Here is a 17180-nt window from a genome sequence, read left to right on the forward strand (position 1 = left end):
ACTTTAAACTCCTCTGATCTGTTCTAACCAAAAAAATGTCGCCTCAACAATTAAGGCAGCTACTTCTGAATGGCCAAGAGGATGACCATCAATTCCTATTCATATACTGACTTTAGCCTCGCTCTAGCTGTCAGAATCTGGCTGAAGTAAGCAATCGACTGTTGATCCTGCATGAGCACTACTGTCAATCCATATCTTGACGCAATTGTCTCCACCACAAATGGCTTACCGAAACCTGGAAGTGCTAATGCTGATATGCTAGTCATGGCCCTCTTCAGATGCTCAAATGTCTGTGTTGTTGATTTCCCCCAATTGAAATTGTCTTTCTTCAACAGCTCCGTCCATGACCATGTTATCTTGTCATTATCCTCTCATGAACTTCCGGTAGTAGCCTGTGAGTCCCAAGAATCCTCCAACTCCTTCAAATTCCTTAGCAAGGGCCAATCAACCATAGCCTCAATCTTCGATTGATCCAAGACTACCCCCAGCCTGGTTACCACATGTCCTAGGTACTCCACCTTTAACTGAGCAAAAGAACATTTCTTCAAGTTAGCATATAATTGGTGCTTGCTCAACGTCTCCAGGACTGTCTGCAGGTGCTTCACATGCTCTATCTCTGTGCGGCTCTAGATCAAAATATCATCAAAGAAAACCAAGACAAATTTCTGAAGATAAGGTTGAAAACCTCTATTCATGAGGGATTGAAATGTCATCAGGGTGTTGGTGAGACCAAACAACATCACTAAGAACTCATAATGCTCTTCTTGCGTTCTGAATGTTGTCTTGTGCCTATCCGTTGACTTCATCCTAATCTGGTGGTACCCTGATTTAAGATAAATTTTTGAGAAAATACCTGCCCCATAAAGCTCATCTAGTAAATCATCAATCACGGGAATAGGAAACTTGTCCAATACAGTTTCTTTGTTCAAAACCTGTTAGTCCACGTAGAGTCTCCAACTAGCATCTTTTTTCTTCACCAACAGGATTGGACTGAAAAAAGGGTTCACACTAAGCCTGATAATTCCAGCCTCGAGCATCTCCCGAATCAGCTTCGCTATATCATCCTTCTGAATCTGGGTGTACCTATATAGTCTGACGTTGATGGGAGAAACACCCTTTTTCAATGTAATAGCGTGCTCGTACTCCCTCTGAGGTGGTAACCCGCTTGGCTGTTGGAAAATATCAGTAAACTGCTATAGAAGTTGCTCGACCCCTTTCGGAAACTCTGCCAACTCTGAATCTCGAACCTCCTCAATGCTCTGCAACTCCACCAAGTAACCCTTTCCTGCTCCCCGAATCAACTTGACCATGGTTTTGAGTGTCACCATGGTTTTGATTAAGCTAACATCTTTTCTCAACACCACATTTTTACTCCATCGTCAAGGACTTTCAATTCACCTTCATCTCTTCTAAAGTTCGCAACCACTTCATCCCCAGAATCAGATCTGTGTTGCCCAAATCTATAGGAAGGAAGTCTTACGCCTCCTGTAGGCCATGTAGTGTCAGAACCAATCCCTTGCAAATTTTTCAACTTTTATCCACCTTCCCTGTCCCCATAATGACGCCAAAGCTCTCTGTAATTATCAGCTTTAACCCTAGATTCTCCACAACCTGATCTAAGATAAAGTTATGTGTGGCTCTGCTATCTACCAACACACAATTGATTGTTCCCCGATCCATCCCCTCGCCTTCATGGTGTGATTCAAGGTAAATCCCACCACCGAATCAAGGGAGACAAGGATTTGAAGGATGCGCTCCTTGCAACGGTGTCCTGGGGTGTATTTCTCATCACAACGGTAACACAATCCCTTGACTCTTTTGTCTTGCACTTCTACATCTGTGAAGCGTTTGAAATTACCCTCGGGCTGAAGTTCGGTACTCTTCTCTTTCGGCGTCTCTTTTAGAAATGACGTCGTCTGGGTCCTCAGTATTGTGGCTATCATAGTGATCTTGTAGAATCCCCCGGTGTTGTCGCCTTTGTTGGTCTTCTTCGCCTGTTTCTTATCCTCCATCTTTTGGGAAAGCTCCATCATTTCTCTCAATCCACACTGTCTCAAGGGGTGGATGACTGCACTTATGTCAGGCTTTAGGTCTTTCAAGAACTTTTCTTCCAATCCTGCTGTAGAAATCTCCTTCAACCACTCTGATAAGTAGGGCTGTAAACGAGCTGAGCTTGAGCTAGCGCGCGTTTGAAATAGCTCATGTTCGAAATCAGCTCGTGTTCAAAATTGGCTCGTAAATAGTATATTTGTGTTCGGCTCGATTAAAATATTCGTGTTCGTGTTCGGCTTGTGTTCAACTCTAAATTGACTCGTTAAACTTAAATTGAGAAAAATAGATGTAAAGTATGAGATTCAAACTTGGATCAAATATATACAAAAGAATGCACTAACCACACTGCCACATGAGGTGTTATGATTTAAACTTAGATATAAATATATATAATATATTAATATATAAATAATATATGTAATGTATTGTTATATAAATAGCTATATAATTTTTTTTATTTCGAGCCATAACGAGCCGAACACGAGCGAACAAAGAGTTGTTCGTGTTCGACTCGTTTATAATTCGAGCTTTAAAAATTTGTTCGTGTTCGGCTCGTTTACTTAACGAACGAGCCGAACACGAGCTACTTAACGAGCCGAACACGAACTGTTCGTGAACAACGAGCTTTTTTGACAGCCCTATTGATAAGAGCTCGAACTTCTCTTGGCATTCCATAATCACCCTCTTAAGTCATAGCATAGAATTGTTCGTGTAGGTCTCCTTTTTGAATAACTCGGAAAAGTTCCAACAAGCAATCCTTAAAGTCCTCCCATGAGTGCATTAAATATTTTGCCTCCATCTACTGAAACCACGCTAAAGTCTTCCCTTCCAATCATAATCTTACTACCATGAGCTTTTCTTTCTCAATCAACCCGTTGATTTCAAAGTATCGCTCTACCTGATACATTCATTCATGTACATCCTTCCCTTCAAAGATTAACATCTCCAATTTTTTGACCCTTGCATCTCTACCCCAACTTCCTCTCACTCTGGAATTCCCTCTCATGTATCTGGGATGAAACTCCCTCTTGCGGTCATAAACATATTCCATTCCCAATTCCCTCCTTCCTCCATCCCTTCTCCAATTTTCAACCCATCCCCCTTCATCGGAAGTCTCACTCCCCCAACTATCGTAGTCCTTGGGGGACGCTCTTGAAGTTTGATGATGTTTTCTTCATTGTCTTCTCGCTTGATCTCATTCCCTTTTGATTTGGTTAAGGATTCCCTGATCAACAATTAATTAGGGTTTGCAACTGGAGCGATCGACATGGCCTTGGATCGCATCTCCATGAGCTTTTTCATCATCTCCCGTATTTCTTCCATGCCTTCAAATCCATTTTTTATTCGACTTTCAATAGAAGAAAATATGTCCTCCATGGTTGTGAACCTTTCTTCCATTCCCTATCGGATTTGCTCTACCTCCCCTTCTAGCATATCAGCTTTCTTTGTTGTCATTCCACCAAGATCTCTGCTCTGATACCAATTTGATACGCCTCGACACCAAAATCAGCGAACAAACCATGAAGAAATCATAATAGATAGGTGGAAAATCACAAATAAGGACTGCTCTTACAACAATTAAAGGAAAAAAAAAGCAAGATATAAATCTAATTTACTATTCGAGAGGTAGTCGTCTCTCCCACAGTCTAGACGTCGCTAGGAACACCACAAGAAGAAAGAAAACAACAGCCATAATGTTGACCTCAATTTTGAGGTCTTTCTTTCTTTCCCTCTTCCTAGAACCTAAAATCTAGCATTATGGTTTCCTATTTGACTCTCCTAGAGGACTAGACCGGGACCTAAAATATTTAGAAATTCAAGTCATTTCTTCGCTCTTTGAAGTTTCATATGGACGGTTTCTGATTCTTAACGTCCAGTTAAGTCGATGAAACCCGACATATTGAAATTCTTGTTGAGTTCTCATAGGAATTTGAAGGACATAGGTGAACACCATGACGAGTGCGACGTCTGACTTGCCACCGCGAGCGATGTATTTTGACTATGATTGTCGTTTAGGCAAGGACCGATCAACATTTTTATTTTTATTCGTTGAACGGCTCTGATCAGACCAAAATAATTTCGTTTTTCGTGACGCGCATGAATTGAGGTCAATTTGGTATGATCGTTGACGAATTTGTCTGGATGACCCCGGATGACGAAACGGGTTGCGCCAACACGTCCGGAACGTCAATTTTAGCTAGGAAGGACACTCATTTTGTTGGGGCACTGCGCACAAGTGAGTCGCATAAAATTTGATATTTTCTTTAATAAAAAAAATAATATTTTTTTTAGTAAAAAGGGGTTTTAAAACCCCATTTTTTTTATTTTCATTTCTCTCGAAGCTTCCACTCTCCTCTTGGGACAGAATCGTGCCCTAGCCGAATCCCTTCTTCTCTTCTTTTCTTGACCGATTCTCGAGGTTTTCTTGTCGGTCTTCCGGTCATCTTCCTCCTTCCCGACCCTCGTCGTCGGTTGCCTCACCGGTTGCTTCGCCGGTAACCGGTTTTAACGGTTTTTCCTGCTTGAATGGATCTGGTAACCTTCTATTTTAAATCTTGATGAATATCTTACCCTCGAGGGCGTTTCTCGTCACCTCCCTTTTTTTCTCACTGTCGGTGAGCACATGTCCTCTCGATGGCTATAAATACCCCTTTGGGGGAAGCATTTTGATGGCTGATTTTTTTTCTGGAGATTTCAAAGAGACAGTTTGAGAGCTCATTCTCTGTTGGGAGTTTCTGTTTCAGGGTTTTCTAACTCTTCTCGTTCTTGCGTTAGCAAGGAGTTAAGGTCAGACTTTATTTACTTCTAGAATGCTGTTTAATTTTTGGATTAGTTGTCCATGCGATAATCTCTTTTGGATTATGAGATTGGTAGATCAAATGGAAATGATATTTTAGCTTGATTGTCTCTTTGATGAAGAAATAAATTTTCTCATGAATATCTATATTATAGCCACCTTTACTTATATTGGAGGTAATGCAGTAGATTTTTAGAAGATTGCTGGAAAGATATATTGAAAATCTCAATAAATATTTGAGTACTTTTGACTACTATTGTCTTGTTGCATTACTTTAACATGGAGTTTCTTGGATTTATTTGATTCACGGGAAATTTTGTGTTGAGCTCCTTGGTTGGGCATTTGCTTTTGTTTTCAAAATGAAGATTTGTGGATTTGATTTAGCCCTCATGTGAAGACCCAATTATGTCTCCTGTAGCTCTCCTTATTTGAACTTCAATATTGGAATTGTTTTAATAATATGGATATCCATTTGGTGGCTCGGTTTGGCTTATATTGCATCAGGAATTCTTGATGGTTTTGCCTTGTGATTGAAGCTCGATTTTATTTCTCCGGGTGATTCAATTTGGCCCTTGTGCTGGGTTCAGTTTTGGTCTGAGATTTGGTTTGGTTTTGTATGAGATTAAGTTCAGTTCTATATGGGATTTGTCTTGGTTCAGTTCCTTTTTCTTAGTTGGGTTGTATTCAGAACATTATTCTATTGCTAGCCCCTTTGCTGGGGCTCGGTTTGGCTTGCTTTGGTCGGAGATTGGTTTCTTGTCTTCTTTGCTACTTCTATTCGACTATATATATGTTGAGGATATTTTTGTGTCAGTACCAGATTTGGGGCTGTAGTTTTGCTCCTCTCGTTGCTTTATTTGAATACATATTGGAGATTATTTCTTTTGGTTTTAATACCAGATTTGAGACTGTAGTTTTGCTCCTCTTGTTGCTCATATTTCGAATATATATGTTGAGATCATTTTTTTTTTTTTTGGTTTTAATATCAGATTTGGGGTTGTAGTCTTGCCTTGTAATTGAGGCTCGGTTTTGACCTTTGGTGGTTTAATGTGGCCTCTGTATTGAGCTTGGTGTTGGTCCTTTGGTGGGTTAGCTTAACCCCTATACTAAACTCGGTTTTGCCTTGTGATAGGCTGCAGTTTTGCCTTGTGATTGGGGCTCGATTTTGGTTTTTGCCTCCTGCTGGGGCTCAGGTTTGGTTCTTTCTCCCTGCTGGGATTTGGTTTGGGTTCTTGCTCCTTGCTGAGCTCAGTTTTAACTCTTTGAAATTAAATTTATATGGAAAAGATTTTCGTTGCTCCCTGCTGGGGCTCGGGTTTGGTTTCTTTAGGGATGAATTGTTGTTAAAAGTATTGCTTTGTTTTCTCCATTTCTTGAGGTCCAGTTTTGAATCTTTTGGATTGAATTGTGATCAGAAATACTATTTTTTTTCTTTTTTTTTATTAAATTGGGTTTAGGTTTACTTGTTATGCTGTCTTGCTTCTCTACTGAATTTGGGCTTTGTTTGCTCCCTCTGTTGTCCCTCGCCGTGTGCCCTCTTTTGTAGTTTCTTTATATTGTAAGTGGACTCGGGTTAGCCCCCATAGCCGCTCCTTTGTTTGAGATATACAAATGGTGGTTCCCTTTTTTGCTGCCTTATTTGAGAATATATATTTGGGTCTTTTTATTTTGGCTTGATAGTTTTCCTATTGCGAGAAAGATTTGGATGGCATGTACATTTGTTTGATATTCTAAGAAAATTGAAATGTTCAACTCTTTGAGTCAGATTGACTACAGTGTAACTTCCCTTTAATATCTTGTTGGGATAGTTGCAATTAGTTCTTTTAGCTACCAGAAGGGTGTTATAGCAAGTTTTATATTCATTTCATTTGAACTTGGAGATTGTGAAAGTTTATGTTGGGACTTTATACGTTTTGATTTCGTTTGGATAATAAATTGTCATTAAAAAAAAGGGAGCATATGAAGCATTAAAGTGGGATATGAGTTCAAGGTGCGGAGTAACAGACAATGATGCAAAGAACCGTTGATCAGCTCTTCTATAGCTGAAAATATAAAATCAATACGCAATTAGTGCGATGCCCTTTCACCCTTAAGTCGTCGACAGATCTAACCCTTTTCAAAATGCGTGAGAATTGGTAGTTAGGAAAGAACAGATACTACATATTTTTGCACAGATACTACACTTGTAAGAGAACATATACTACAGATTTTTGGACAGATACTACACTTGTAAAAGAACAAATACTGCAGGTCTTACACAAATACTACACTTGCACAAGAATAGATACTACCTTCACAAAATGATAAGTACCACGACACACAATAGACACTACACATTACACTCCATACGACAGATGTTACATTTGTAACACATCACATATTACACACTAGACACTCCACAAATCAGACACCACAAGAATAGATATTACATTTTTTTTTAAAGTCTAGATACTACACACCACACCCCGATCACCCCGATAAGTCCAGATACTACTACACATCACTCATCCTAATATCACACATAGGTGCACTACACCTTGATAGGTTCAGATATTATCTCACATAAGTACATTATACCTTTAACAAGATAAGTTCAGATACTATTTGGGTTTACCGATCCATTAAGCAACAAGGGTCTAGGATTGCCTAATTATAGGGGTGATTCGTTGGTGACCTCTAGTTGATATTGATAGGTTGACTTCGATATATCAGTTGCCTGTGGGATCGAGATAAAAGAAAAATCTAATTTTAGCCTAACCTCAAACTAAAAGCTAATATCCCACTTTAAATTTTCATATGCTTATCCTTAAATCTTTTTTAAAAAAATATGTAAATATTTATCTAATTTTTTTATATCATGCAATTGTAATATATTTTGTAGCATCACCAAAATTAATCAGGTACACTTAGTTGTTTCAGTTTTGTTTCTTTACTGTATATTCTTTTCCTTACTGCATAGTATTTCTTTTCTTTGTACTTACTTTACTTTCATAGTTTTCCTTCAGTCTTTTCTTGTTACAGTACTTTACTACACAGTTGTTCCTTTCCTGTACTGCATCGTACTATAGACATTCATCTGTATTCATACTTTTAAATATTGTTTTCCTAGCATGTTTGTACGACACCCTAGGATAGACCGTTTGAGACATGATTTTTTCTTTTCTTTATCTCTTTTCTCGGAACGAGACGACGACGCGGGTGGGTGACGATTCTTCTCCGGACAACGGTCGAGACAACAACAGAAGACGGAAGGAGGAGCTCCAATTGAACTTCCGTAGAGTTAAATAACATATCTATAGGGCGTTGAGGTCGTTCGTCTAGTACGACGTAAATCCATACACTATCTCTTAGGACTTTCTACGATTTTATATCGTACGATATAAGTCCTAAACTTTCTTAGGATTCTGAGATCGTCGTTCGGTACGACATAATTCCTCTTATTTTCTCTGGTCATTTACATATGAAATGTAGATATAAGTCTGAAATGTAGATATAAGTCTTAAATAACTTGCAGGACCGAAACATCACACAATTTCCCTTTCAAAGATGTAAATTCAAATCATAGGTTAGTTTGAGATGTCACTGAATCTTATTCAGTATCTTCGACATCTCCTACTTTTCGCTCATTTGGATTCCAGAAATAACTGCTCCTAGTTGAACCTATCCCATTTGACTTTTCCTATAAACAATCATGAATGTCTAAACATTGAATACTTGAAGACGAAAACTTGATCTTAATCGATAGTTTTCTTAGGTGACGTCGGTTGTCTAAGATGTAATTAACTATAGGGGTTTGCCTCTATAGGGAATTAAGAACTCGAACTAATCTAAATTTTGTCTAATCTGTGCATTAGATAGGGGAATTTGTCGGCTATAAAATTCGCAGACCAAAATAGAGTCATAAACTTTTAAGTTTGGATAGTTAAGCCTACTAACAAGTGATATACTTATCTTTTTGAGATGATATATCACTTGTGGTATCATGCTCAACTATTTAAACTATTAGACATATGAGGTATATCCGGTCTCATTATTTTCTAAAATAAAAAATATCATTTTCACAAAAAAAAAAAGAGGTGTACAGCAAAAAAAATTAAAAAAATAAAAAAAAAAAAAAAAAAAAAAAAAAAAAAAGGCCGACACATAACAAAAACATGCATAAAAAAATGCAAAACCTTAGGTTCTCCTTTTAATAGAATCCCTTCCCAGCATTTCAAAAACTTTTCCTCCAAACTCTCTTAATTTGATCTCTTTGCACAAGTGATTATGGCCCTACTGGACCCCCGTCCTCCCTTTCTTTCTTTTGTGGCTCTCTCTGTTTGCCCCGGTCCTGTCTGCTCATCTATGGGTCAATTATGCTATCTTCAGCCGGTCCAGGGAGGATCGGCTCCTCTATTTCAGCCGGTCCAGGGAGGATCGGCTCCTCTATAGGTCAACTGTTTGGTAATCATATCCCCTTGAATATGCTTAGTACTTTTGATAACACTGCAAATTCTAGAGACTTTTGGACATAAAACACCTGTTCATACCGTTGAATCAGAAAATAAAAATTAGGATTGAGTAGTTGGAATCAACCACCACTTGTCTTCTTCAAAATAGAAAGCTCTTTAACGACTTCTATTTGTAAATGGTTATTAATAATATGTCAATTAAACATACCTTACATAATCTTCTGCCCAACTCAATGATGAATACTTATATTAGTATAAGAGATGCTCTTCTACAAAGGTGTAGATGGCGTTATAATATTATCGAGCACTCGGGAGCCACATATAAAAAAAAAATTTGGATAATACCAATTGGTGACATTGGAGCCACATATACCCCACCACCATGAACTCGTCCACCGTGACTTGTGGGATTTTGTACTTTGTGGTCATGAACTTCACATTATCTTGTATTCTTATCTTCACCATCACACCCAAAGAAATTGCTTATTAATATTTTTCAACTAGTAACTTAATGTTGAGCTAAATTATGGCGACTGATTGCCTTTAACAGATATTTGGTCCAGAAAGTAGCGGAAAAACCACTCTAGCTCTACATGCAATTGCAGAAGTGCAGGTTTGTAATATTTTTATCAAACAAAAGGCATCTTTTATGATTTCGCTTCAAAAGCAATATTATTAGCTTTTTTGGTGTTGCACTATTTGTAGCTAGCATAGTTCTCTTTGGTAATATCCTTACATTATTGTTGGCATGATAAATAAGCAGAACTTGGGAGGGAATGCTATGCTAGTGGATGCAGAACATGCTTTTGACCCAGCTTACTCGAGGGCATTGGGAGTAAATATAGAGAATTTGATTGTCTGCCAGCCAGATAATGGAGAAATGGCATTAGAAAGTAAGTATTTCTCATTCTTGATTTGAATTGTATATTGATACGCCATTCGCCATTGTTCCAACAATGTTTTCTTACGAACTATCTAGATGATGCCTAGACAGAGGTTGGACCATTATTTATGTATATTACTGCAACTATTAATTAGCCGCCTGTGAATTTATCAAAGGAAAATCATAGTTATTACTTTTTTATATCTATTATAAACTATGCATTTGCACTTAAAATTAAACTAAAATAAAATATTTTCTTCTATGACGCAAAATGATATAATACGACACAGACACGGGGCACGAACACCGCACAACACAATATGACGGCGCCACATAAATGCAAAAAGTATGACATAATATGAGATGAATTCATTTTTTATTTGTAATAAATTATTAATATAAATGTATATTTTTAATATTTTCTACTAAAGACATCACAAAATAAAGTATGCAATTATTCGAAAAACTTTATAATGATAAAGAAATGCTTTTGACAATTTCAAAAGTACATATAAAATATAAAGAAAATCACCAAAATACATAATGTCAATGCATCTATAATAAAATGAAGCAAAATATAATAACACTCTCATTACTGATTGGAGTTAATGTATTCAACGGTGGGGTCATCATTAATGTTAGCTCCATTGCCCTCGTCAATGATGCCTTAAACTTCATCAACGAAAAATATCATTTCTAAGCCTAGCTCGTCAAGAGTAAGAATAATACTTTTAAGTATTTCAATATCATCTATTATACTCTCCACCAGCATCCCATAATTTTTTCTCTGCCTTAGAATCTTCTGGGCTCCTCTTAGCTAGATGACAAAGATTAGTATGTACAAATACTAAATCTTCACATCATTGAGGAATGATTTTGTACCTGCTAAATAAATTAATAAATTAATAAATGCTTCAATTTCTTTCACAGCAAGAAGATGAACACGATTGAGCTAAGAATTTGAAAGTTAAATTCTATATTCGCGGGGACCTTGCTATATAAATTGTCCACTACACCCTTCCATCCATATAGCTCTAGAAGTTAAGGAGTTGTAATCAACAAAAGCACCACTAAATCCAAAATAAAATAGCAAGTTTCAAATTAATCATTTTTTTCTTGAACATTTGAAAAAATTCTCTTTATGCATTTGTTTATCTCATTTGATATCCTTATGTGCAGCAACATGATTTATATTTTTTTCTTTCCCAAATATGATTGTAATATCTAATAAAAAGTACACTTATAAGTGACATAACGAATCTAAGGTAGTATTAATAAAGAATAAACTTCAAATTAAATCATACTTGGTTCGAAAGAGTGAGCATAATAAAGTGTTGCTTTTATTTCATCTATCTACTTAAAATCATATATGACTTTGTAAAAAATTTATTCTTCATGGTCTCTCTCTCTCTTGTATTGATGTATAATATATTTTACTTTTTCTATCATAAAATCTCACATGTTATAGACAACATGGAGACAATGCTTATCTATATCAGTCACTTTCATTGTGTCATTTATAGGCTATGAAAAGCAATAATTTTGTTCATTTTATACCATCATACATCATCCAAAAAATTTTTATTCACAAATTTTGTCTTGTTTATATTATCGTCATGATATATGCTCCAATTGTCACTAATTATCATTGCTTATAGTTTTGTTTTATTAGTTTAAATTTCTTAAGCACGATTATACTTCATTTAAGCGGGTTTCTACAATAGCCAACAGTTTTAGCTTTACAAACTCATTTAATATTGACAATCTCATCGATTTGCATGCCTTCTATATATTTTGGAACACATTTTTAAATGTTGTGTTGAATATATGACAACACAAGGAGTCAAAAAAATATGAGAATTGGACCGTCATGTATTGTATATTACTGCAACTATTAATTAGTCGCGTGTGAATTTATCAAAGGAAAATCATAGTTATTATTTTTTTATATCTATTATAAACTATGCATTTGCACTTAAAATTAAACTAAAATAAAATATTTCTTCTATGACGCAAAATGATATAATACGACACAGGGGCATGAACACCGCACGACACAATATGACAGCGCGACATAAATGCAAAAAGTATGACATAATATGAGATGAATTCATCTTTTATTTGTGATAAATTATTAATATAAATGTATATTTTTAATATTTTATACTAAATACATCACAAAATAAAGTATGCAATCATTAGAAAAACTTTATAATGATAAAAAATGCTTTTGAAAATTTCAAAAGTACATATAAAATATAAAGAAAATCACCAAAATACATAATGTCAATGCATCCATAATAAAATGAAGCAAAATATAATAACTCTCTCATTACTGATTGGAGTTAATGTATTCAACGATGGGGTCATAATTAATGTTAGCTCCATTGCCCTCATCAATGATGCCTTAAACCTCATCAACGAAAATTATCATTTCTAAGCCTAGCACATCAAGAGTAAGATTAATAATTTCAAGTATTTCAATATCATCTATTATACTAATATATCTCCACCAGGATCCCATAATTTTTTCTCCCCCTTAGAATCTTTTGGGCTCCTCTTAGCTAGATGACGAAGATTAGTATGTACAAATACTAAATCTACACATCATTGAGGAATGATTTTGCACCTGCTAAATGAATTAATAAATGAATAGATGCTTCAATTTCTTTCAGAGCAAGATGATGAACACGATTGAGCTAAGAATTTGAAAGTTAAATTCTATGTTCGTGGGGAACTTGTTATATAAATTGTCCACCACACCCTTCCATCTATATAGCTCTAGAAGTTATGGAGTCGTAATCAGCAAAAGCACCACTAAATACAAAAAAATTAGTAAATTTCAAATTAATCATTTTTTTCTTGAACATTTGAAAAAATTCTCTTTATGCATTTGTTTATCTCATTTGATATCCTTATGTGCAGCAACATGATTTATATTTTTTTCTTTCCCAAATATGATTGTAATATCTAATAAAAAGTACACTTATAAGTGACATAACGAATCTAAGGTAGTATTAATAAAGAATAAGCTTCAAATTAAATCATACTTGGTTCGAAAGAGTGAGCTAAATAATAAAGTGTTGCTTTTATTTCATCTATCTACTAAAATATCATATAATATTTTATAAAAAAATTATTCTTCATGGTCTCTCTCTCTCTCTTGTATTGATGTATAATATATTTTACTTTTTCTATCATAAAATCTCACATATTATAGACAACGTGGAGACAATGCTTATCTATATCAGTCTCTTTCATTGTGTCATATATAGGCTATGTAAAAGCAATAATTTCATTCTTTGTATCCCATCATACATCATCCAAAAAAATTTTATTCACAAATTTTGTCTTGTTTATATTATCATCATGATGTATCGCCCACTTGTCACTAATTATCATTGCTTATAGTTTTATTTTATTATTTTAAATTTCTTAAGCGTGATTATACTTCATTTAAGCTGGTCTCTACAATAGTCAACATTTTTAGCTTTACAAACTCTTTTAATATTGACAATCTCATCGATTAGCATACCTTCTATATTTTTGGGAACATATTTTTAAATGCTGCGTTGAATGTATGACAACACAAAATTCCAAAAAATATGAGAATTGGACCGTCATATCTGTATATTACTGCAACTATTAATTAGCCGCGTGTGAATTTATCAAAGGAAAATCATAGTTATTACTTTTTTATATCTATCTACTATAGAATTGGACCCCCACATCGCTGTCTTTGCACCATCTCTTGCTGCAGGATCCCCTGGACACTCCTTGTTGTCTCTTTGCAATCGAAATCCACCAAACCTGTTGCAGTGCCTTCCCTGCTGTACCCCGGCAACTGCACCTTCCCAACCTTGCCTCAGCCTCCCTCCTTGCTGCCCCCTGCATTTGCGGCCACCTTGCCGCAGCTACTGCCTTGCTGCCCCTACAACTGCAGCCCTGCACTTCTTCCACAGCTCCTCTTTTCTGTCCATAGCCGTTCTCACCCTCCACCGACCATTCCCCCAACTTGCTGATGCATCTTATTATTTCTTTGGTGAATACAAAACAGTAGAGTTAAGTTTTCTGTTCTTGCTATAACTTTTTTTGAAATGTAAAATCTGGAACATTAATTCTATGTGATTAAGGTTGATAAGACAAATCCTAATATGTTTAATTAACACTTTTATCTCAGTTGCCGATCGTATGTGCAGATCTGGAGCAATAGATCTCATATGCGTTGATTCTGTTTCAGCACTAACCCCCAGGGCCGAAATCGAAGTGAGTTTATTTCTAACCTCTTAACCCTCCACCTTAACTCTCTTTTATACCATAGATCATTAATCACTCTTCATTGATCAATGTACTTCGATGCATTATTTGCTTTAGGGAGAGATCGGAATGCAACAAATAGGTCTACAGGCTCGCTTGATGAGTCAAGCATTGCGCAAAATGTCAGGCAATGCTTCAAAAGCTGGCTGCACCCTCATTTTTTTGAATCAGATAAGATATAAGGTTTAATTACCCCCCATAACTTTAGCCCCATCTCTTTTCTGGTGAATCTCCACACTTGTAACACTCTTTTTTATTGGATTTGACAAGATTGGGGTTTTCTATGGAAATCCAGAAGTTACCAGTGGTGGTATTGCTTTGAAATTTTTTGCTTCGCTTCGCCTTGAGATCCGTCCTATCGGGAAGATTAAATCTGTGAGTTTGAAGAAACTTTCTTTTACTTCTACCATCTTTACTTCAGTAGTTTTCTACTCAATTCATTTTGCTCTTTTTATAAAGGGTGATGAAGACATTGGAGTAAAAGTTCGTGTAAGAGTTCAGAAAAGCAAAGTGAGTAACATTGTTCTCTTTCTGTATTATAGCGAATGTTCATGCCGAATCTCCATCCAAAGCATTCAATTCATTTTCAATATTGCTAAATCATTTAAAAAAGATCAAGTAAATTCATGCTTTTTAATGTTTCTATGCAATGAGGTGTAAATTTTGAACTTGTTTTGGTGAAAAAACTTCTAGGGAGATTTTACTTCCGTACCACAGAATTTTTATATATTTACATATCTAACGCCTAAATTTGTATATTTATTCATATAATGTTCTAATCTTTAAATCATATAAAAAATACCTCTAAAACTAACTTATCTTAATTGAAATATATTGTCGAATATATATATTTTCATGTGATTTAGATATTAGAATGTTGTACAAGTTAAAATAAAGATGCAGGTGTTAGAATTCTATGATATGTGCGTAAATCCTCCAAAACTTCATCATGATTCAAATTAAGCAAGTGTTTATTGCAACTAAAAAAGTTCATATGTTATGATTATGGCTCTTTGAAGTTTAATTTTTAATGAAAGCTTGCATTAGAGTTGTTATTATGCGTGTTACAGTGAATTAATGCATGATTTGTTTGCAATTCATTATTATTATTTTCATTTAGGGGCGTTTACATACATATAACAAATAACAGTAAAATTTATAACTAATCACAAACATACCACCGTTGCTGACTTTTTAAAAGTAAAATACACGTTATCATATATAGGTTTATGACATCAAAGTGTTGCAAGCTTAAATATCAAACTTTAGGTGTTAGATGTGTAAATACATAAGAATTAGGTTGTTTTTATCTTTTATTCAGGTGTCTAGGCCATACAAGCAAGCAGAATTTGAGATCATTTTTGGGGAGGGAGTCGGCAAAATGGTATTGTGGAATTTGAGGCCCAAATTCAAGTTATTGATGTAATGAATAATTCTACTGATGACATCAACTTCAGGGTTGTGTTTTAGATTGTGCTGAAACAATGGACGTTGTAGCGAAGAAGGGTTCATGGTACAGCTTTGGAGATCACAGGTTACAATTTTTTTACTTTTGGTACAGATCTACAATTAATTAATTTTCTTGACAGATTTCTCAGTGGCCGTCTCAAATTTCATTTTGAAATGCTATCTTCACATGCTTTTTATCATTTTTTTAGGATAATTTACACACATACCCCGCAATTCCTTTGTATTTACATATCTAACACGCTGAGTTTGACATTTACAATAATACCGTGCTGTCATAAATCTATGCATGACAAAGTATATTTCACTTTTAAAATATAGTGATGGTGATTATTTCAATATGATGTTAAACATTTGAGTGATATACATGTAAATATGAAGGTTTATGATGTTAAACATTTGGGAAAAGAGCTAAAATAGTCTTTTGCCTATTTGCAAGTGGTCAAAATGGGCAATATACTATATAGAAGGCTAATATACTCCCCACGATATTTAAATAAGGACTAAAACAATTAGGGGTGTAAACAAGCTGAGCTTGAGCGAGCTGAACATGTATTTGTGGTCGACTCGTTTATATTTTTTTTTCCTTCAAATTGGCTTGTGTTTGAAATGGCTTGTGAACCGTTTCTTCATGTTGAGCTCAAAAAAATGTTTGTTTTTTGTTTTCAGCTAGAGTTCGGCTCAATTAACTCGTTTAAATTAATTAGAAAAATAAATGTAGGATATTAAATTTGAATCTGCACCGTTTCTATGCAATAAAAATACAGAATCATATGATCACACGAGCTATGATGATTTTAATTTAGATATTGTGGGCTCCGAAAATTCAATAACTACTCTTCATGAGACTGCATTTGCATTTATTTTTTTTTATGTTTTGAGAGGCTTTGAAGAGTGGAATTTTCAGAAGACAGATTGGATTGTAGATAAGACACTACTCGGAGATTTTGCCCTCATTTAGCGAGAATTTTTTTATTTAGTTTTCCCATACGTGTAAGCCCCTATGATTAATCACCCCTCCGAATAATAGGAGAACACTTTCGATTATGGTTAGTCATTAAGAATTGAGTATTCAACATATAATACAACAGACTTATAATTTAAATTGTAGAATTACCAATTGAAGCTTAAAGTGAATAATGAGGAAATGAAGACCAAACCCAATCAATATTTCATGATTCCGTCATTCTGGGCCGCCATAGTCTTTGATATA

The 17180-nt window shown here is 35.3% G+C and overlaps 1 protein-coding gene across 2 annotated transcripts in view; it reads left to right on the top strand.

Annotated features, from left to right (window-relative positions):
- LOC110023291 (DNA repair protein recA homolog 1, chloroplastic) overlaps positions 1-17180 on the top strand; it is a 28896-nt gene that overhangs the window by 6708 nt on the left and 5008 nt on the right. For both annotated transcript variants that reach the window (XM_020722615.1, XM_020722622.1), the window contains exons 5-12: positions 9851-9913; positions 10064-10193; positions 14364-14449; positions 14558-14683; positions 14771-14875; positions 14960-15010; positions 15822-15884; positions 15958-16034. In XM_020722615.1, the coding sequence (XP_020578274.1) occupies positions 9851-9913; positions 10064-10193; positions 14364-14449; positions 14558-14683; positions 14771-14875; positions 14960-15010; positions 15822-15884; positions 15958-16034 (701 nt within the window). The remainder of the gene's footprint in view (positions 1-9850; positions 9914-10063; positions 10194-14363; positions 14450-14557; positions 14684-14770; positions 14876-14959; positions 15011-15821; positions 15885-15957; positions 16035-17180) is intronic.

This window comes from Phalaenopsis equestris, unplaced genomic scaffold (genome assembly GCF_001263595.1).
Source record: "Phalaenopsis equestris unplaced genomic scaffold, ASM126359v1 Scaffold000002, whole genome shotgun sequence".
Taxonomy (NCBI): Eukaryota; Viridiplantae; Streptophyta; class Magnoliopsida; order Asparagales; family Orchidaceae; genus Phalaenopsis; species Phalaenopsis equestris.